Source organism: Sceloporus undulatus, chromosome 1 (assembly GCF_019175285.1).
Source record: "Sceloporus undulatus isolate JIND9_A2432 ecotype Alabama chromosome 1, SceUnd_v1.1, whole genome shotgun sequence".
Classification (NCBI taxonomy): domain Eukaryota; kingdom Metazoa; phylum Chordata; class Lepidosauria; order Squamata; family Phrynosomatidae; genus Sceloporus; species Sceloporus undulatus.
In genome coordinates this window covers 277615117-277638287 of record NC_056522.1, presented here as the reverse complement: position 1 = coordinate 277638287, position 23171 = coordinate 277615117, and the positions used below count along the sequence as shown (strand labels likewise).

Below are 23171 nucleotides of genomic sequence, written 5' to 3'. Positions count from 1 at the left end.
ACACTGTGCCATTTAAGTAAGTAAGTAAGTAAGTACTTACTTACTTACTTACTTACTTTTTAATCACAGTTTTTAAACAGCTCTTAATAATTTTAATTGTTCTAGATTGGTTCTTTAATGTTACTGATTAATTAATTCTATTATATTGTTGACCCTTTTTATGCTTTAACTATATTGGATTCAGTATAATTTGTAAATTGCCTTGAGACCCAGTTTTAGGGAAAAGAGAGCTCTGCTTATTTACATAGAGTATATATTTTTGCAGTTTTAACTATGTACAAATTTTCTGGATTAAAAAAAAGAAAAATGTCCAATTATCTCTCACCCCAATTTCCTTCTTTGTCTCAACCAAAAGGATGGTTAGGTATTACCAAAACCAGCAGACAGGGTAGTGGCTCATACTCTTTTGCATTACCTCAGGTGCCTGTATAAGAAACTATTACATGTTGAATCTCTGTACAAGAAACTACCATATATACTCGATTATAAGTCAACCTCCCGTATAGGTTGAGGGCAGATTTTGGGGCCATGACCTGCAGATAAGTCAAGGATAAAACTTGGAGCCTCCTTCAGTGTGTGTATGTGTGCGTACAGCAAGAGAGACTCTAACTGAGGCTTCTTGTTTCAACTTTGGTTTCAGCCTTCACCAGAGAGCAAGGGCCAGTGCTGGCGGGAGAGGGACTCTGTTTGTCTAACAGCAATTAATCACTCAGGACTCTTTCTGCTTGACTCAAGAGAGAAATAAACTCTCTTCACACCAAACAGGGAAATCTGAACGAACTGCTATCACATTACCATAATGAGTCGTAAAGAAGTCGGACTGGGATTTTGGGGTCAATTTTTGGGCATAAATGTTTAGATTTATAGATGAGTATATATGGAACTACATGTTGAATTGCAAATGCTTCGGACCTGAAGTGTTTTGGATTCCAAATGTTTTGATTTTGGGGTATTTACATATACATAATCTTGAAGATGGGACCCAAACCTAAATATTAAATTAATTTATGTTTCATATGCTGCAAATAGAAGACACTTTAAAATTCCTCATGGAACATAAATCCTTGCTTCTCAGTCCTGCTCAAAATGGAGGATACTTTGGAGCCCATGCTTGTTCGTGAAGCTCAACATGGAGGACACTCTGACATCAATCCCTGATGGAACATAAGCCCATCATGAGCATGGCTCAGAGGCATAGATTTGTGTTCCTGAGCCATTCCGGGGCCACTCTGAAACCCCTCCGTGCCGGGCGGAAGGCCTTGGCGAAGAAGGCGGAGGCCTGGTCGGCCCAGGGGCCCCTTCTCCCCTGGAGGACTGGGCTTATTATTATGTCGGAATAGTTTCGAATGGAGGAGGAGGAGGGCGGCCTGTTTCCTGAGGAGGGAGCCGCTGAGGGGAGCGGGCCTGAGGCGAGGCGGAGGCAGGGCTGGGGCCTAGGCCCCAAAGAAAGCCTCCCTCTCTCGCTGCTGCTCTCGCGGTGCTTCTTGGAGGAGGCGGGGCTGGGCCTGTGCGTTGCCGGCCGGCGAAAGCGGTGGCGGCCATGGCGCATCGAGGCTCCGGGAGGCCGGAGGAGGCGGAGGCGGAGGCGGAGGGCCTCCAGGAGGCCCAGGCCCAGGAGCGGCAGAAGCAGATGATCGCGGGTATATTGGGGGGGAGGGAGGGGGCGTGTGCTGTGTGTCTTCTTCTGCCTGGGGCCAAGGAAAGGAACGGGGGAACTCCCCTAAGGGTCGGGAGTTCGCACTGCAGAAATAATCCGGTTTGACACCGCTTTAGCCGCCACGGCGCCATGCTAGGGGCCTCAGCCAGCTAGGCATCGTTTTTTGAGCGTTAGACTATGACTCTGGAGACAGGGCTCAGTTCCCAAGTCTGCCATAGAAAGAGCCCCGGGCGCCTTCGGACAAGAAGCCACACTCTCTCAGCCTCCTGGCTCAGGACAAGGCAAGGCAAGGCAAGGCAAGGGCAGCCCCTCTGGACCACGCTTGCCAAGGACAGCCCAGGATAGGGCCGCCTTAATAGGGTCGCCATAAGTCCAAAACCACTTGAAGGCAGGCAACAGCAAGAACAAAGTCTGTTATTATATTCTCAGTACTATTGTATTACAATAGACATAGGCCTGTTACAGACTGCCAAAATAAAGCTGCTTCGGGTCTCTTTGGAGGTATGCTGTTTAAATGATGCCTGGGTCCTAAGAGTCCGGAGGTCGCGCCAAAGCCACACTCCATTCCTAAGCACTGGAGTGCAGCTTTGGTGCAGCTTCCGGATTCTTAGGATGCATGCATCATTTAAACAGCATACCTCCAAAGAGACCCAAAGCAGCTTTATTTTGGCAGTCTGTAACAGGCCATAGATCATATACATCATGGCATCATCACAGCACTATTGTTGTTGTTGTTGTTGTTGTTGTTGTGTGGCTCCAAGTCATGTCTGACTTATGGCAACCCTCTCATGGGGATGATTTCCTTGGCAGGATTTCTTCAGAGAAGGTTTGCCATTGCCTTCCTCTGAGGCTGAGAGAGTGTGATTTGCTGAAGGTCGCCGTAAGTCAGAAATGACTTGAAGCAACACAACAACCACAACAAGAACAACAACTGTGCTGTGATCATGCCATGTATATGATCTGTTTCTATTATAACGTAATAGTATGGAGAATATAATAGCAAAGTTTGTTTTTGTTGTTGTGTGCCTTCAAGCCATTTCTGACTTATGGCAGCCCCAAGATGAAGTCTTGCCCTGGGCAAGTCACACTCTCTCAGCCTCAGAAGAAGGCAGTGGCAAACCTTCTCTGAACAAATTGTGCCAAGAAAACCAGCCCTGTGAGAGGGTTGCCATAAGCCACACGTGACTTGAAGGCACGCGACAACAAGAGCAAAGTTTGTTCCTCTAAGGCCAGAGAGTGTGACTTAGCCCACAGTCATGCATCAGGTCTGCAAGCTACAGTTCCCACAGTTCCATAGCATGGAGCCATGGCACTTAAAGTGGTGTCAAACCAGATTATTTCTGCAGTGTGGATGCAGCCCTGGTTTCTGAGGAGCAAGTCTTCATTCTCAAATAGTCCCTGATGGGTTTTCTATCTTTCCCTGACAGCCTTATGTCTAATGAGGGGGGCAATTGTTGAAATAAAGCATTGGCATCACAGTGCTTTTACATCTTTCACTCTTCACTCATAATGTGAAAAGGAAGAAGGAGGGAGATGGGGTTCCTTAAAAAACAAGCAGTTTTTAAAATACTAACAGTAATCTGATTGGCGCACTTTGCTGTTTTCTCCAGGGCCAAATCTGCCTTGAGCAGAGCCTCTAAAGCAGTGCTTTATGAGAATTCCCAGTTTCAGACAGATTTGTTCTAGCAAAGATGTGACAGTGTATTGTCTTCTAGATTTATTTGAGAACATAATTACTACATATCACTGTGTCACAAGTTTAGTGTGCATGTTTATTTATGATGTTAGTGATGTCTTTAAAGTATTTGTATACATTTTATGAATATAAACCATATATGTACTTAATAAAACCCTATTGTTATAGTTAACTGCCCTGGAGCCAACCCTCACTCATGACTAGGATGAGACATCTCCAAGACCTTCTATCATCTGCTGCTCTACTTGGGTCTTGCAAATTCAGGCCCATGACATCCCTGACTTGCGTTCATCCATCTGGCATGCGGTCGTCTTCACTTATCATCTACTTTCCCTAGCATCCTTATCTGTTCAAACAATTAATGCCTTCTCATGACGGGGCCAAAGTGAAACAGCCTCAGTTTGATCATCTTGGCCTCCAGAGAGCATTCAGGATTGATCTGTTCAAGGACTCACTTGATTGTCTTTTTTGACTGAGGATACTGTGGTATCCTCTTCTCCAGCACCACATCTCATATGAATTGATTTTCTTCTCATCTGCTTTCTTCACTGTACAGCTCTCACATCCATACATGGTGATAGGGAATACTATGGCCTGGAAGATTCTGTCTTTAGTGCTCAGTTGTATATCTTTACAGTTTAGGATATTGTCTACTTCTTTCATGGCTGTCCTTCCCATTCGTAGTCGTCGTCTTGTTTCTTGACTGCAGTCTCAATTCTGATCAGATCAGACAGTCATATGGCTTCATAACTTTAGACCCTGGGGAAGACCCTAACCATTCTCTTGACCAGCCCTGGACTTTAGTTGCGTCTTATCATTGTCGCAACTACCACCCATACTTTACAGTTCTCTCCACTTTCCTAGTATGGTCCAGTGACAAAACAGTCCTGATTTAAAATACAAAACAAAAAACTCTGAGCAGATGCAGTTTTGCACTTGAAACTCACTTGAAAAAACAGTAGCATCAAATGATAGGAATAAATGGAGGTTTGCTTCTGTTCTGATAATGAAACACATTTACTTGGCAAGAAGCAGGTTTTTGTTCTAGAGAAGTAACTTTGGCCCGAACAGACAGGCCAAAATAAAGCTGCTTCTGGTCACTTTGGAAGTATGCTGTTTAAATGCCACATGCATCTGAAGAGGCCAGAAGCTGCGTCAAAGCCACACTCCAATCCTTAGGACTGAAGCATGGCTTTAGCACAGCTTCTGGCCTCTTAGGATGCATGCATCTTTTAAAATGCATATCTCCAAAGTGACCGAAGCAGCTTTATTTTTTCCTGTCTGTTTGGGCCCAGAAATACAGTGAGTATCTCGTACCATGCTCCTGGCAAGTGGTGGCTCTCTGGATATAAAATTGTGTTGTTGTTTTTAGTAAGAAGGAAAAAAGCCTGAGATGAGGCATGTTTGTCTGGTGGCATCCCATGCTTGCCTTGCCTGTGCTCCTCCTTCATCTAATACTTTCAGGGGGGCCATGGCTGGGAGGTCCTGCTGGACATTGATCCTGAGGTCCAGTCCAAACTACACCACTTTTCTTGGCCATTACATAATTTCAAAAATACTTATATTTACTGTATTTTATATTTTTCAAGGTAAGCCTGCTGAATACATGTTTTTTGGATAAGGGTTTTCTGAAGCCCTACTTGCAGGATTTTGGATGTGAATAAGATGCTGTGTAAGGCAGTTTTGTACGTTAGTAAGAAATGTTTGTGGGTGACACGTTGGGCAATTTTTTACTTGTCAGACTTTTTTTACTTGTCAGACTGTTTTACTGCTATCTCACACTAATAAATCCTTTAACTGGAACAATAATGTACATTTATAATGTACATATAATAATTTACATAAAAGATTTTAGACCAGTCATTTAAAATGTAGTACAAAATAAAGTGAGTGGTGTAGTTTACAAATCAGACATCAAAGTTAATAGATTTGTCTACCAGATTTTTCCAGTCTGCTGGAAATGGTAGACATAATCTAACATTAGTATAGCCACAGATTTGTGGAAATCTGGTAGAGGAAAATCTTAAATTGTATTGGTCTTTTACCGTAACATTTCTTCACATGTTCACATATTTTAAAAGTTACATTACAGATATTAATTCTACTAACATTCATGTACTAGCTGTCCTCATAAAACATAAATATTAGTGTTGCATGTTGCTCTGAAAATATCAAGCATGTAACCAGGGCTGGGAGTCATACAGCCTTCCACATGTTGTTAGATTGCAGCTCCTAGCATTCCTCACCTTGGCTATGTTGGCTATGGCTGCTGAGATCTGCAGCCCAACAAGAACTGGAAGTTTGCACAATTTCCATCTCTGGTGTAACCGTTGGTTTTGAAGTCTGGGTTCCTTGTAACTGCTACAGAGAATTTCTGAACAGAGGAATAGTTACAAAACAACTTCACTTCAATGAAGAATGTATTAGTCTGAAGTTGTCATTTAACACATACCTTTAAGGTAGTGATCCTCAGCCTTTTTTGGGTTACTGGTCCCTTTTTTCTTGTGCGACAACCGTACCTCCCCCTCCCATGCCTATTTTCTGATATTATGTCAACTGTCTCTGCAGGAGTCAGACGCAGTCAGCTGCTAACTCGCCAACACCATCTCTTCTGCCTCAGCCTCTCATGTGCAAATACAGCAGTGCCAGTGGCCCAGCCTTGCTCCTCCCTCTTGCCTGCACAGGCCTTACAGCAAAAGGAAGGCTGGCTGGTTGACCAGCCACCTGCTTGGTTGCTGCTCCCAGGGTGCAAAGGGAGCAGCAACTGAGCAGTCAGTCGAGCAGGGCTGACAGAGTCGCTGCTCCCTTTGCACCCAGCTACTTTGGGAGCAGCAGTTGAGCTGCTGGCTGAGTGATGATCAAGAAGCCTCTTGCCAATGCTAACCTTGAGGCAAAGTCCATCACTGGTGAGGGGCTTCTTGGTCGCTGATCAACCATCTGCTTGGTTGCTAATCCCAAGGTGACCAGGTGTGAAGGGAGAAGCTTCTCCCAGCCAAGGAAGGACTCTCAATGCTTCTTTGCTGGTGCGGGGAGCTGGCTTCCCACTTTTCTCCTTCTCATAGGAAGAACTTTAAATCCAAGAAAGGTGAAGGACTCTTTTGAAGAATTGACCCCAAATACTCCTCCCTTTCCTTCCCCAGACACATGCCTTTCCCACACAGCTTCAAGTTGTCTCCCCTTCAAAGATTGTTTCTTCTGCCACCTCTTCTCTAGGCCTAAACAACAAAAGAAGGGTGCAGCAGTGCAGCTCCCACCTGCCATCCATGTCAAAGCTCACAAAACTGAAGCAGGGTCCCAAATGCGAAAGCTCCTTTTTCCCACTGTTTCTCCCTTGCCATCATAGGCTTTAGCTCCTCATCCCCACCATGGTCCCAGAGACTCCAGGTTCCCCTTGTCTTTCTTGCGCACCACTACTTTGAAAACGCTCCTGCAGCCCCTTTTCCCTCACTGCCCCCCCTGGATCTTTCCACTGCGTCCAGCGAGGCAGGGGTTACTGCCCACCTTGGGAATCATTTTTTTTTTCAATTTAAGGCATTGTTCCTAAACCTTTTAGGCATATGAATTAATCTACTTTGAAAAGATTCATAGTCTTACACTAATAAAGCTAACAAGTTTTGTAAAGTTGAAGGCTTTCATGGCCAGCATCCATAGTTTTTTGTGGGTTTTTCAAGCTATATGGCCATGTTCTAGAAGAGTTTTGTTTGTTAAAATGTGAAGCCTTAGTAACTTGGTATGAGGAAGGACATTTTCATATCCACAGCCTAGAAGGTCACGGTTTCAAAATATATAATTGGTCCAAACTGGCATGGCAACCTTGCACTGAGCCACATTTTATTAGAATCTTTGAAAATCATTCACATACTCATATCTGATATAGCTATTCAGTGTTATTGTACTTGGGTTCTTAAAGTCTTGTTTGATAAAGTAACGAACTTGTGGAAAGTATAGTCTTAATGCATTATAATAAAACCCAGTTTTGCTTAATTAAAATTGTTTAGATTGAAAAAAGGAATGTTGGGAATTATATTAGTAATAATGGGTATAAAGTGGTATTTGGCATATATGTATCTTATATGTACAAGTTGAGTCTCACTTAGTTGAAATACTAGGGACCAGAATTGTTTTGGAATTTGGTTTTTTTCAGATATTGGAATATTTGCATATAGGGGACCCATATATGGAATATAACACCATATATGTTGCTTGATAAGTCAAGTTTGTGACAAAGCTTCCAAATTTTACATTAACGTTGTGGCTGAGATTTACACTTCATTTTGGGCAGAGCATGTAACATCTGATAGTATGTAATGTTATCTGACAATGTGCCTGACTTCACTGAAATTTACAGTACATGTACAGTACTTTGATTTAAAATGCTGTTATGTGACACACATTCTGGTTTTGCAGCTTAAGGGCCATATACAGCTCATGCCATTTAAAATTCATAAGTCTCGAGTAATGCAACCTTGGACAAATACCACATATACAGAAACCTTGGGCTTACATTTGCTCATCACATAGCAGAAAGCAAGTGTGATATAGTGCTTCAAGGATTGAACTAGGACTGCAAGAGACAAAGGTTTGAGCCCCTACTCAGCCATTGAAACCCACTGGGTGACTTTGGGCATGTCACATTCACAGCCTTAGAGGAAGGCAGTGGTAAACCTCTCTGAGCAAACCCAACTGAGAAAAGCCTGTGGTAGGTTCACCTTAAAGTCACCACAAATTGGAAAGGACTTGAAAACATACCAAAAAATCTTAATAAAGTTTATATGTAGTTTTGAGCATAGCTCCAGCTTTTTTAGGTGAATCTGTTCCTTGGGTTTAGGAAACCGGACTAGGCAAACAAATTCTCAGAGAATTCTGAAACACTCCTTCATTAAATCTGAAACTCAATTAAACAAACCATTAAATTATGTGATGCATGAACTGGATTATTCTGTAATCGGTCTACTTTTCATAGTCAAAAGTTTTCCATTCTTGAGTATCTCCTGATATGTGACTAGGATTAAAAGGTGTTGGCACTGGTTTGTGTAGCTGATGCTTATAGACACCACTAATAAGCAAATGATTATGCTGAAGACTTCTTTACTTTTAAAATGTCAAACTAACGGCAGTATCAATATTAATACTTGTATTTTCCATACTGCAATTAAGAGGGATACCACTAATTTAAAAACTTACTGATTCATAACTCTTGCTTTCCTCTATCTTTTCTAAAAATTGGGTGGAATATAAATAATTTCCTTTCTAGTGTTGATAGTAATGATAGTATACCATTTCTTCCTCTGTATTATGTTGTCAGCCAGAAAGCACAGATTTTTTTTTTTCTGAAAGAAGTAATGAAACTTTACATGTTAGCAGCTGTACACACAGGCTGCCTTCTGTTAAGGCTCACGAGGCAGTAGAAAAAGTATGCTAGACAGCAGCTCTTTAGACTACAAGGCAAATGACTAAACCTGGTACATTTGTTATGAATCATCATCATATTTTCCCTACTTATATGGATGTTTCATCACCCCTTGAGTCACCTCATAAACATGTCATGTCACAAGAGGGAATATGCTGTACACATTGTACAATCATGGCACCACCAGTTGCAATAAACATTCTGGGATTATTATTGCTCTTGGGAAGATAAGGAACACTGAGTAAACCAGCCAGTTTTCTAACAATAGAATCACAGAATCGTAGAGTTGGAAGAGACCACAAGGGCCATCCAGTCCAACCCCCTGCCATGCAGGAAATCTCAATCAAAGCATCCCCGACAGATGGCCATCCAGCCTCTGCTTAAAGACCTCCAAAGAAGGACACTCCACCACACTCCAAGGCCTGTTACAGACAGCCAAAATAAAGCTGCTTCGAGTCACAGTGGAGGTATGGTGTTTCAATGATGCATGCGTCCTAAGAGTCCAGAAGCCACACCAAAGCCACACTCCCATCCAAGTACTAACCAGAGTTCCCCATTCAACCTGCTTAGCTTACTACATGATTATCTCATTTCTAAAGAGATAAAAGCGCTCCCTTGAAGTGCCCTTGAAGCTGTGAAAAAGCTTAAATCAGGTTGAAGTCGAAGGCTTTCATGGCAGGCATCCATAGTTTTTTGTGCGTTTTTTGTGCTATGTGGTCATGTTCTAGAAGAGTTTATTCAAACTGAGAATCCAGATTTTTTTTTAAAAAAAGATAACAAATAAACACAAAAAATATAATGTTAAGACTGAACAGATTATCCTGTTAAAACAACTACAGTAAATTAAAAGCAATTTTAAAAACTTATAAATAAAAAATGATGACAGCACATGTTAAAAATTGCTTTCTCAGTGGTTAAATGCCAGTAATGCAGCCACTCACTGCCACAAGGTTGTGAGTTCAATCCTGCAGGACTCCAGGGTCTTCCATCCTTTCGTAAGTTGGTAAAATAAGTACCCAGCTTGTTGGGGGCAATTGGCTTACACATTGTAAACTGCTTAGGGAGTGTTAGTTCACTGATAAGCGGTATAGAAGTGTATTAGATTTGTTCTGCCCTTTTTAGTGGTAAGAAACATTTAAAACAATTTAGTGCAGAGATACATTATTTGAAAGCTAATGAACTTCAGTATTAAAGGTTGGTTTGATTTCATATTGCACTTTTTAAAGAAAAGCAGTAGGACAAAAACATATATATAAAGCCTCAATGTTCTCATCCCAGCTTCTATAGTAATTACATGTAAGAATTCACAAGTTAATTATAAATTTGTTCTATTTCAGGAAAAGCCCATAAAGAGGGTGGATCTGCCCGAATGTCACTTCTTATATTGGTGTCCATTTTCTTAACAGCTGCTTCAGTTATGTTTCTGGTGTATCAAAACTTCCCACAGCTTAGTGAGTAAGTATGTCAGATAATTTGTTTTCTTCTAGAGAATCTCATCAAGCATACCTAGAGAATCTTATAGATGATACATATATTGAGTCTAAGGTGAGGCCATTACTGAAAAAATATCCTCCCTGGATCCCACCATATCGGAGATATTGACCCATCAGTATCCCTTTTTTGGGCAAAGTACTAGAATGTGTGGTGGCCTCCCAGCTTCAAGGGATCCTGGATAAAATGGATCTAGATATGGGACAGAGACAGCTTTGGTCACCTTGGTAGATGCCCTATGCTGGGAACTAGACAAGGAGAGTGTGTCCCTGTTGGTTTTGCTGGACTCTCGGTGGCTTTCAGTTCAGTTGACCATGGCATCCTTCTGGGTTGCCTCTTGTGATGGAGCTTGTGGGAATTATTTGACAGTGGCTCTGGCTTTTCTTGGAGAGATAGACTAGAAGGTGGTGCTGAGGGTTGCCTGTCTGACATCCCTACCACTGCAGTGTCTCTCAGGGCTAGGTTCTGTCTCCCATACTGTTTAATATTTACATGAAATTGTTGGGAGAGGTCATTTTAACTTTCATGGATGGAATAGAGAGATAGATTTAACTACATTGACTATTATCTCATTTCCACCCGATTCCAAGGAAACTGTTTCTGTACTAAACCACTGTCTGCTGTCAGTGATGGACTGGATGAAGGCAAACAAATTGAAACTTAATCCAGAGAAAACAGAGGTGTTTTTGGTCAGTCAGAAGACAGATCAGGGAGTGGGGATTCAGCCTGTGCTGGATAGGATCACACTCCCCATGAAACTCAGATTTCAGCTTGAGTGTGCTCCTGGACTTAGATCTGAGCCTGGATGCCCAGGTTTCAGCTGTGTCTAGGAGTTTATTTACACAGTCAAAATTAGTGTACCAGTTGCACCCGTTCCTTAAGAAGTCAGATCTTGCTACAGTGACACATACATTGATTATATCTTGTTTGTATTATTGTAACATGCTGTATGTTGGGCTGACTTTAGAAACTGTTTGGAAACTTCAGCGAGTCAAGAAGGTTGCAGCTAGGCTGTTGACTGGGGCTGGGTACAAGGATCCTGTGACCCCCCCCCCCCCCCAAATTTAAACAGCTACATTATCTACTGGTCCATTTCTGGCCAGAATTTCAGCACATGCCTTCAAATCTATAGAAGAGGGAGGGCTTCCTCTCATTTCCACCAGCTTTGCAGGACTTGAGAGAGAGCATTTGTTGGCTTCTCTCAGGTCCATGAGAGGCCTGATTAGCCCCCTCCCTGTTCTCTTTCTGCTGGCAGGTAAAGACGGTTTTATTTGCAGAGCCATTTGGTGACATCAGCTAGAGCATTTAATGGGGAAGGGGTGTAATGTTTTTTATTTCATCATGTTTTAAATGCCATTTATTGCTGTTTTAACTTGTGTTTTTAACTCTTGTGTTTTTAAATTATTTAGTTTAACTGTATTTTAACTTTTAAATTAGAGGTTTTAAAATTGTATTGTGTTTTTAAAGTGCTGTGCACTGTCTTGGGTCCTGCACCGGGAGAAAATTGGCATATAAAATAAATAAATATATAATTGCAGTGGGGATTGGATTTCACACAGCTTCCAGAAATGGCATATGTAAAAATATCATGTTTGTATCATGAGTTCCCCAGATATTACAGTATATTCTGCCTAGCTCTGTTCCATTATCAAAGACAGCTTACCCACCTTTTCAGATAATTGTGCAAACATATTAATGTTTCCAGTATAAAGTGAATACACTTCCAGTTTCTGGGAAGCTCTGGTTTTTGTTTTCATATGTTAGTTTGTCTAAGTTTCCTGCATAGTCATATACAGTGCGCCCATGCCATACGCGGCCTTGAGCATATGTGCTTAAGCCGCGGCGCGCGCGCGGGGCAGAAAGGCCGGCACATCCCATTCAATTGAATGGGCGCATGCGCCCCGTGCGCACCCACACCGCTGTGCCACCACGCATGAGCCCCATTGTTTCCAATGGGGCTCGAACATAGGCAGAATTCGCCTTACGTGGAGGGATCCGGAACGGATCCCCCGCGTAAGGCGAGGACGCACTGTATTCTGAAATTACAAGTTAAAATAATCACCTGGCTGAACTTCCCAGTCCTATGAAGAGCACATTCTGCAGCTATTTCCCATCAACATTTTGTTCCCAGGTAAAACTTCAGCTGATATTCATTTTATTGAGCCATCAGTACTACAGACAACTGTTCCAATATTGGTCTGAAAGAGGTTTTTAATTGTCAGGGTTCCTAGGCACAAAAAACCCTCACAGACAAGTAACAGTTACATTTCTGTACCGCTTATCAGGGCACTTAAACACTCCCTAAGTGGTTTACAATGTGTGAGCTAATTACCCCAACAAGTTGGGTACTCATTTTAGTGACATTGGAAGGATGCCAGGCTGAGACGATCCTGAACACCTGACTGGTATTGAACTCACAAACTTGTGGTTTGTGAGTGAGCGGCTGCAGTACAGGCATTTAATCACTGCAACACCAAGGCTTCTTCCTCAGGAGTAGTGGTAATACAGATCTCAATCCCTTAAGCAGTTTGATCAACATTTTTGTTAAATTTTTGTCAAATTTTGGACTACCTTATTCATAAGGGCGTGGTGGCATATTTATGCTACCATCTTTTCTGTTTGGGACAAATGTTATCTGATGTTGTTAATTTTGTCTTTTTTTCCTTGCAGAGAAGAGAGAGAATGTATAAAGGTTCCCAGAGACATGGATGATGCTAAAGCCTTAGGAAAGGTTCTTTCTAAATATAAAGATACATTCTATATACAAGTATTAGTGGCCTATTTTGCTACCTATGTTTTGTATCCTTGTTTGAAAAAATGCACATAGCTCTGATTCCACTATGATGTGATATAACTTCTAAACATTTTTTCGTGAAACTAAATATGATAATTTAACTATGCACTGTATGAAGAAAACAGCATATACTACCTTTATACTTCTCAGAAAATGACCACACTTGAAGGAACACTTGGTTTTATAGGACACATAAATAAAGATAGTTGCACCTGATATTAACAGTTTAAATATCTTTTGTTGAAGTATAACTGTAGGACCTTTAGCTTCACTCATTGTCTGCTCTATATATCAATTTTATTTCATGTTGAGAATAGTCTGAATCAGAGTAAGTATAAAATTTGATTCAGTACAGTTTATGTATCTAATGAATTGATTACAAAACAGCAGTCTAGACAACTGTGGATAAACACAAATGGAAAGTGTGAAAAAAAATCCATAAAAAAACCAAAACAAAACCCAGGACCAGAAAATGTTCTACCCCACATCTCTGATCTGAAGGCTTTTTCTTCTCCCATTCTCTTTGTATTTGAAATAGTTTGAGTACAGGACTTATGTCTATTTTTGATTATTTTTCCGTCATAAGAATTGGCCTGAAAGGGGGGAAACAGAGTACTGTACATAGGAATAATAGAGGATTACATTCAGGGAACTAAGGCTAGGGTCCTAAACATACCTTCTAACAATGCCTAATTTAAGACATTGGAGCTTACATCTGGTTAGGATGTCACTGGAAAAATAGATGATTTAAAGTTTTACAATTATAAAGGTTAGGAGAAGGATATAACCATGAAGTCTGAGCAAGGGCTTTAAACTGAGATCCTAGTTAACACTCATCACACAGTATTATCATGTCTTGCTTAATTCGTTTTAAAATGTATATGCTCATCTTTGACAGAACACTGATTGCATAAGTGCGTTGATGGAATGCCGTAAGAGTCAGTAATTGGAATAACTTCAAATGTTTGGCTCTTTAAGAAGAAACATTAGACAGGGAGCTTTTAATTATTCACATAAAGTAAAAGTTTGGTGTTGTGAACCTGTTTTCAAAAGGAAGTTCTTAACACATACTCTTCTCACTAAAATGAGCAGCTTTATTTTTGATGGTATGTTTTCCTTTGGGGATAGAATATGCTAATTTGCTATTGTAATGTTCTTAAAACACTTGGATACAAATTAGTCTTTAACTCTGTAACCCATTTAAAAGGTTTTAGTCTAGAACTACTTAGAGCAACCTTTAAGAGCTAAAATCTAAGAGCAATTCATATTATAAATTATGCTAAAACTTTGAATTTACATAAATGAAGCAGCTTACAAAGAAAGAAGGTTAAGGTTGGTTAATAAATAATAAATGTAAACATTTAGTGAACAAGACTGTTCTACATACTTCAGATGCAATGTTTTAGATAAGTAGCATACTTATCAACATTTATTCTGTGCTGGTTTTAAAAGTGTATAGAAGCAACACCTATAAGTTTTCAGTGAATCATACTAGTAATGTTGCTAGCACCTTGGATCACATTCTGGGAGAAAGGTGGGGTATAAATCCAATAACAATGAATGTTTTAGGCCTGCCTTTAAAACATCTTGGCCTGAGTATAGCTTTTAGTTCCAACTAGAGTACACTTGCTGAACAAATTGAACTTGCATTCATGAACTAATCAATTTCTCTGAGTGTACTCTAGTTGGACTAGCAAGTGCATTGAGGCCCATGGGTATACAGCCATCCCTCCCAATTCACAGGGGATCCGTTCCAGACCCCTTCCCCCCAGCGAATCCAGAAAAACGCTGATATTCAAGTCGCCATTGATTTCAGTGGCAGTGCACACACCTTTTTGTCCCTCCCCACTTGCTGTCCATGAATGGGCGAGACCACAGACTCCAAGTCAGTGAATCGGAAGGGACGACTGTATACGTAAATGTGATAAAGAGGTCCTGTGTAGAGTTTTTTAAACCCTATTCATGTGTTTGTTGTACATAGAGGGAACCAGGGACAAGCACTCTAGCCGTCTATTCTCTCTTCTTCCTTGCCTCCCTAAATTGATGGGGGAAAGTGTGAAAAGCATTTAGCTGAAGCAATACTTTCAGTTGCATGGACCTCTGCAGTGACACTCAGCCAAACATGGTTACAGCTCTTGCTTAAAACTGCACTGGCAACTTAAGGAGGGAGAGAGTGACAGAAGTGGGAATGAAGTATGTGATCCTGGCTCTCTATATATGTGTATGTATGTCTGGACAGGGCTAGTGTGTCATTTGCTCAAAAAGCATATGCATAATTCAAATAGTATAGTAACATTTGCATATGTGAGCAATGCTTTTTATATTATGTTGTTTATGTAAAATATGTTGCTAATTTTACATTTCTAAGGTTGCATTCCTAAACACACTTACCCACGGGTAAAATCCATTAATTCCAGTGGGATTTACTTCTGAATAAGAATATGTAGGAATGGTTTGCATGTTTACAACTTCTAAATAATTTTGTCCTTGACTTAAAACAACTTTCCAGCCTGCAGACATTTGCTATTCCTGGATCTATATTTCTGAGTATACTTTCTGGATTTCTCTACCCCTTTCCACTAGCTCTATTTCTTGTTTGTTTGGTAAGTATCAATTACAAGTGGAGATTGCACTTCTTCACAATGATTTATTTGGTCTGTTCTATAAAAGCAGGTGATGTGAGCAGTACACGAATTATAAGTCTGATATATAATGTGAGCCTACAAATACAGGAGGGTTGCAGAAAAGTTTTGATTTGTCAAGGAATTTTGTATTGAGACTGTTGAGTTCAACTTTTCCACCCTACCTCAAATGGACCTAATCCACAGTTCAGGGATGTTATCAGGTCTATATCCAGCCCTATAGCTAAGCATCATGGATGTATATATGGAAATATATTACCGTATCTTTAAAGCTAACAACATTAGAGACAACCCAGTCTTCAAATTAATGAATTAATTAAAAAGGGATAAATATATCACAGTTGCCTGTGGCAAATCAGTGCCTAGTCCCAGTTAGTGATACACTGAAAGCAGAATTGGCTTGTCTTCCATAAAATTCTAACTTGCTAAGAAATAAAATAAGTAATAGACATCCAGCATTTACTAGTCAAGACCTGTAGAAAATCTTGCTCTGCTAGAGCAGCTGAATTTTTCTTTTAATATAAGTAGAAAATGGGACAACTTTCAGAAAATATTTTCTAGATGAGCACTGAGTTATGAATTATGCAATTCTGAGCATGCTATTGACGCTGAACCAATGCAAAACAATACAGTACAGCTGTTGGTATCCACAGGGGTTATGTTTCACCATCACCCCAGTGGATGCCAAAAAAACCATCAGACTTCAAATTCTGTGGTTTTTAACGTGGCCACATCTACATGCTGCCATTAGGGCCAATGGGACTTGCCATCAGTGAATGCTCAAATCTGCAGATGGCAAGCCCAAGGCAGGCAGGCTGTACATAATAATACATATCTAAATTATTTATTGCTATCTTTTGGCCCATTGTTTTTTCTTTCTTTCTTTATAAAGTGTATCTGTGTTTTAGAAACCTTGTTTCTGAAGTGGTTATAAAATTGAGGAATGTAAACCATTCAGAATTATTAATTTCAAAATTAGCTTATTGAAAATTAGGTTGTCTCTAATGCTATTGGCTTCAAACATTATATATTTCCATGCATATATCAATGTAGAAAACTGGCACGTGGAGAGGAAGAGGTTATAGATTAGTTCTTTCTTAATCTTTTCTACACACAAAGATTATTTTCTTTTATCATGACGGTACTCAAAAATGTTCTATCACTGCAGGCAGTTTGAAGTGTTACAATCCTAGGAAAAAGTGATACTGAATGTATAGATCAGTCTTTCACTAGAGAAGTAATCTGAAATGTCATTATTGCATACTAATTATATTGAGGATTCAATTCATTTGCAGTGCTCTGGACTTGGGGCATCTTTCTGCTATATGCTGTCCTATTTGGTTGGACGACCAGTTGTATATAGATATTTAACAGAAAAAGCAGTGAAATGGTCAAAACAGGTAAGATCATTTGCGAAATATTTGTTCTAAATTATTAAATTTATGTTTAAGAGAACAGGAATTATGCTGGACCAAAATTGCCATTGTCATTAATGTTTCTTTGACAGTATTAATTACATGAGTTCATAACAGAACAATTGATAATAAGGTGAACTAGAAGGTCTCTGAATAGTGAGATCTATGTCCTCATTTCTAGAAGCTCACAGGATCTTTCTGGGCCTTTTAAATATCCTTTCCCCCCCCCCACACACACATTGAAATATTCATGCACATGTAGCAGACATGTAGGGAGCCTAAATACCCTAAAGTTACCAGAACCTGATCTTGGAAACTAAGCAGGGTCAGCCTTGATACTTGGATGGGAGACCACCAACAAATACCAGGTGCTGTAGGATATATTTCAGAGAAAGGAACTGGGGAAAACCACTTCTGAGTACTCCTTACATAAGAAACCCTATGAAATTAATAGGGTTGCCATAATTGAAAGGCAATTTGAAGGCATATACATACAAAGGATCATGTGAGTGTGTAGCAAATGCTCCTGAGTTTTGACCAAATAGATTGGCACTAAGTGGACTGTTGGGTTGGAATTAATGGTATATGCAACATGTTACAGTATGGAGTGTTTCTGTTCACTGCTCCAGTCAGGCATGACTTTTCACAAAACTCCCATTCCCTTCCTACTCGTACACAATTTACTGTTTACTGTCCTTAGTAAGTTGAGTAGCATTCCGTGGCTACTTTGTCCTTGGCTTGTTTTGGGTTTTCCCTCCAGACTTGAATTCATTTTCTCTTTACATACTATCCATATTACTGCAAGCCTCAGGCTGTATTGGGTTTCCTCCCAGCCTGAAATTCATTTCCTACTTAAATGTTGTTTATATATATGTATTTCTGCAAGCTTTTTAGCTTACTAATGTGTTCCTTTGGTTTGTAAATGGTGCAGGTTTAGTTAGAAGAAGATCTGGTAGTCATCTCTTAACTTTAGAAAATAAATATGCAGTTAAGACTCAACTATATAATCTAGGACTAGACGCTTTTAATTTGAGTTTTATATCCCACAGGTTGAACGACACAGAGAACATCTCATTAACTACATTATATTTTTGAGAATAACTCCTTTCCTTCCTAACTGGTTTATCAACATAACCTCTCCTGTAATAAATGTACCATTGAAAGTGTTTTTCATTGGTACTTTTCTAGGTAAGAATTCTGATTAATACTCAATATTGTAAAAAAGAGTGTGTTATTCATGAGTGCATAGCCCCACCTGTTGGACAGTTGTAGAAATTTTGAAAAACTTGCTTGTGCTGCTCTTCCATGTTCCTATTTGGGTTCCTATTTGGCTGGAATTCTGTGCACCCCTGTTAGCACTACTGACTTTTGTTCCCATGATTGGGAACAAAGCTGTTTTTATACAAATAGACATTCCACAAAAATCTAGACCCTGCTTATTGTACAAGGAGGAAACCTTTTTATGTGGGCCAAGATTGCCATATGGTACATTTTGATTCCATTCCATTCAAGCAAACTCAGTGTAGTGCCACACTACCTGAGGAGATACACCATTCATCCAGGGTAACTGAAATTTTGCCAAGAAGTCTTTCAGCAACAAGAAATCAATCTAGCAAGGCTCTATATGGACATACTTTAGGAAAACACTTCAAGCTTCCTCACTTGTGTTGAGAAGTCCAAATGTCAAGTTGTCTACTGTCTTTTTGGCAAAAAGAGAATTGTTTATACCTCTTTGCTCCACCACTTAAATCACGAGAAAGAGAAAGAAGATGAAGTGTTGATATCACCATTCTGGCTATGGAGAACCCAATTTCCAAAAATTAGTAGTATCCCCATTGTTGCCAACTGGTGAGGCCAGACCTTCTAATTCAGAGTCTGATTGTATACTTCGAGCTGGATTGGTTCCACATAGCTGCTTTGATACTGAGCAGATGGACTTCTTATCCTAGGATACCCAGGAAAAATAATTCACATTGCTAGAATCCACCTTACTACTGTGCATATTTATGAGGCAGTCTGGAAGGCTTTCACTCAGTTTTATCAGTCCCATTTGGTTGTTTTTCAGCCAGAATTTCAGACCTGTTGTTCTTTCTTCAAGCTGGCTTGGTCATGAGGCTGTGGTGTAATACCTGGGCTTAATGAAACGTGCTGACTCTGGTCCAAAACTCACTGCAGAATAATCCAGTTTGCGATCAGTTTAACTGCCTGGACTCAGTGCTAGGGAATCCTGGGAATTGCCATTTTGTGGGACATTTAGCGTTCTCTTTCAGAGGTGCCACAATAAACTACAATTCCCAGGATTTCCTAGCACTGAACCAGGGCAGTTAAAGTGGTCTCAAACTGGATGATTTCTGCAGTGTGTTTTGGACCTAAAGAGATGATGTAGAATTCTGGTCATTTATAATAATAGTAACAATAACAACAACAGCAATGATCTTCCCATCGTGACTTATTTATATCATAGAGGAAATGGTCTATGAGATTTGGAAGTAATAAAAATGCTATTTTTAAAACTGAAACTTGGTATTCCTTGTGATCCATTTTCTTCACTATTTTCCTCTTTCCAGGTGTTGCACCACCATCATTTGTAGCAATTAAAGCTGGAACAACACTTTACCAGCTTACAACAGCAGGTGAAGCAGTTTCCTGGAACTCTGTTTTTATTCTTATGGTTCTAGCCATTCTCTCCATCCTGCCAGCTGTTTTCCAGAAAAAACTTAAGCAAAAGTTTGAATAGAGATCAGCCTGGAGCTTCATTTCCCATATTTCATCTCAGGATCAACACTGTTTCTATGATCACTTTTTTATTGGATCTTTAACCATTTAAAAGGGGAGCATTGTAAAGGATAAATATGTTTCTGGACATCTCGTTCAGTTTTATTTATGGAGCATGAAGGCAAAATAATGACAGTTGATTAAGGTGAACTGGGTTTTTGTTTTTGTTTTGTTTTTTACAATCAAAACCTGTCAGGAATTGTTACTTTTAACAAATATGTATAATATTTAATCTATGCCTTATCTGTTTATGTTTGCATAATGTGAATAATTAATTCCTGTTTACCACTTCTCTTTTTCATTGTCATTCAAAAGTAGTAAAGAATAATGGACTGCCCAACAGATTCTGTATCCCAGTAGAGTAATGGGTGGCTAATTTTCTTTATTATACCATTTTTGGGTGGCAGGGAAAGGTGATTTGACCAATATTCCAGTAATTGGTATGTTTCATTTTGTGCAAGATACCAAGTAACCTTTCTTTTGTGCAAGATACCGAGTAATATATTTGGTTGGAGGGAGGCTGATCAGGTTTTATCTAATAAAATGCTAGCATTGTAAATTTAATGTTTGCCAGTATTGCAGATAAATGACTGTTGCTGTTTTGAACATTAAAATAATTACAATTTAACAAACTATTAGGAATTTTAGAAATTATTTTGCTATAAAAATGGCAGCTGTCATCAAAATACATTTATGAGTTCATACTGAAATGTAGGAATCACATAGACAAATACTGCAACCTGGCAGGTGGCAATTCTTTTTTTAAAGACAGTCATCTATGTTAACTTGGTAGGCAGTAATTATTAGGTTTTTTATTCATAGAATGTGGTCGTGTAGAACAATAATGTACTGGTTTTGATCCAAAGATCCATGATGGTTCCAAGCTCTCTGATTGCTGCTTCAAGTACCGGTTCACTCATTCATATTCATACTCCTGCAGTTGAATGAGAAGTGCCTAAACATGAGGAGGATTCATGTGTAAAAAGCAAGGGAAGTATGCAGACCCATATCCTCTGGGCTAGATTTATTGTGTACAAATTGTACATCTTGTAAATAGTCCTTAGTTTTAAGAAGATGTATCCTGTCTTTGGTTGAAGGCTAGCCAATGATTGACTATGAAGTTAAAATCCATTTTCAAAACAAAAATGCTCAGTTAGGGCTTTTACCTTTCCTTGAATAATTATTGTTGCTCCAGATTTTTTTTTCCAGTTTGCCTTTCCAGCATGTGCCTGTCTATAGGCCTGAGTACTTTTTGCAGTTATTTTTATTAGATGGATATGCAGTAGAATGGATGATCATTCAAGCACTGTTATGGTTATCATCAAAGCTCGATTTCTTTCCAGTGCTCCATTTCCCTCTGTGAATTAAGGCCAAAATGCAAATCTTAGCATACATACAGTTGTGCACAATCTGCCAGTTCATCTGCAAAACTAAAATATCTGTTCATTCCCCTACTTAGGTGTGTACCCTTTCCTCTCTGAGTAGTATTCTGCTACTGCTCAGTTTTCAGCTCATCTAAAGTGCACAGTGTCCTCCTATTTGGAATCAAAAGCCTTCTGCTTATCCTGTGAGGTGAATATCTGACAAGATGCACATTCTTGACTTTATAAGCTTTTAATTGCAGGTTGTAGAATATTACAGGTTTCTGCTTGCTGGCTCAAGGGCAAAGGAGAATCGTGCACAAGGGGTCTGGAATGGATAGTAAATACAATAATAAAAGACCCTGTAGTTTCTACTGTCTTTCAGGATTTTTGGCAAGCAATCTGATAAACAATTTGCTTTGTTTCAAATGCAGACAAAGTTTTTTCATTTAATATAACAATTAAGCACAATACATAAGTTTTAGTTGCAGTTAAGTCCCATTGAAAGCAGTTAAATTGGAGTTTAGTGCCTGGACTGTGCCCATTGTTTGCTTTAACTGCAGTTTGGTGAAAACAGAATACTTTACAGACTCAAAGTTGCTGGGGATTCTGTGGTAGAAGCCGTAAAGTACTTAGTTCTGGCCAGCTTACTTGCAGTAACTTATTGGGAAACAAGATTTCTAATAAGTTTCTGCAGCCTTGTAAAATAGCTGTCCTCTTCAACATCACCTTCTCAACAGAGGCTTTGAAATATAATATGAGAGATTATTGAAAGGTACTGGTACTTTTGCAATATTGTTCTTTTGTAACAAAATATGAATCAAGTCATTTTATTGCAGTATTATGTGTAAATGCAGAGGAAATAAATAAATATGCTTTGTTACATGTTCCCCATTTTGCATGCCTCTTGAGCATTTTTTTTTTAATTGAGTTACCTCATTAGAAAACAATACAATTACATGACCAGATGACATTAACCTTTTTCTGTCATTGAGATCTTTTCCCCGGTTTGGTCAGAAATGTCTCAAAGTCTATCTCCAACAAATATTGTCATTTATATAATGCAGAGTCCTTTGGTACCATTCTACATTTTAAAGTTTTCTTGCTGACTTCAATTCAAATTTCCATTCCGTTTTTCCTGATCAGAAATGCAATCTGCCTTTGTACAGTATAAGAGTTTTGAGTCCCATTTAGTCCATTACAAACTGAATGCTTTTGCTTATGCAGAAGGCTTTTAAAAAATCAAAGTAGGGTTTTTTATTGGAGGGACAAGTTTTGACTTTACTTTCTGTGGGAACTCTCAAAGCTCAGTATTTTGCATTCATCTTAATGAAGTATTGCAACATGTGGAAATTCCCTCAGGTTTTGAAAAGAAATGGTGAATGAATGAATACAGTTTAAAGTTTGAACTGTTTATGATAAAGAAGACTTATGGGCTTCAAATTTCCACTGTTCAAATACTTTCCAGATCACCAGGAGGTGCCTATAGCTCAGGAAAAATGTCTGGTCTTGGCCCAGATTGAATAGCTTCTCTGAACTAGAGCAGTATCAACAGAACTAGTATTATGAGTTGAATTACCAACTTACTATTGTTTCAGTGGGTCTGATGTAGTTGATGCTAGCAATTGAATTTAGGCTCTGTAAGACAAGAGCTGCAAGGACTTTTAAAATGGTTGTTCTACAAAGTAGTTATTCTAAGATAAACCTTGGATAATGTTTAGAAGTAGCGTATGATGCACACTACCTGATTTCTTGAACTTGAACTGGGGGTAACTGTTGTCATCTCGGCCTGAGAGGGAGCGATCAGGCAGACCCAGCAACATCAGGGACTGCCTGAAGGACAAGACTTCTCCCTCCTTAACTGTCATCTTGACCTCAGAGGGAGCGATCAGGCAGATCCAGCAACATCAGGGACTGCCTGAAGGAAGAA

At 39.6% G+C, this 23171-nt stretch overlaps 1 protein-coding gene across 1 annotated transcript; it reads left to right on the top strand.

Annotated features, from left to right (window-relative positions):
* The first annotated feature begins 1477 nt into the window (after window positions 1–1477).
* TMEM41B (transmembrane protein 41B) lies at window positions 1478–22135 on the top strand. The gene is made up of 7 exons (XM_042444381.1): window positions 1478–1640; window positions 10101–10218; window positions 12925–13053; window positions 15558–15651; window positions 16986–17090; window positions 18155–18293; window positions 19673–22135. The coding sequence occupies exons 1-7, from the start codon at window positions 1541–1543 to the stop codon at window positions 19840–19842; spliced, it is 855 nt and encodes a 284-aa protein (XP_042300315.1). The 5' UTR covers window positions 1478–1540; the 3' UTR covers window positions 19843–22135.
* Window positions 22136–23171: the final 1036 nt, after the last annotated feature.

Excerpts from the sequence above, each read along its gene's own strand:
- TMEM41B (XM_042444381.1), top strand. The coding sequence starts at position 1,541 with ATGGCGCATCGAGGCTCCGGGAGGCCGGAGGAGGCGGAGGCGGAGGCG. Across the intron at positions 13,054-15,557 it reads TATTTTGCTACCTATGTTTT|CCTGCAGACATTTGCTATTC; the intron begins GTATCCTTGTTT and ends ACAACTTTCCAG. Across the intron at positions 18,294-19,672 it reads TTTCATTGGTACTTTTCTAG|GTGTTGCACCACCATCATTT; the intron begins GTAAGAATTCTG and ends TCCTCTTTCCAG.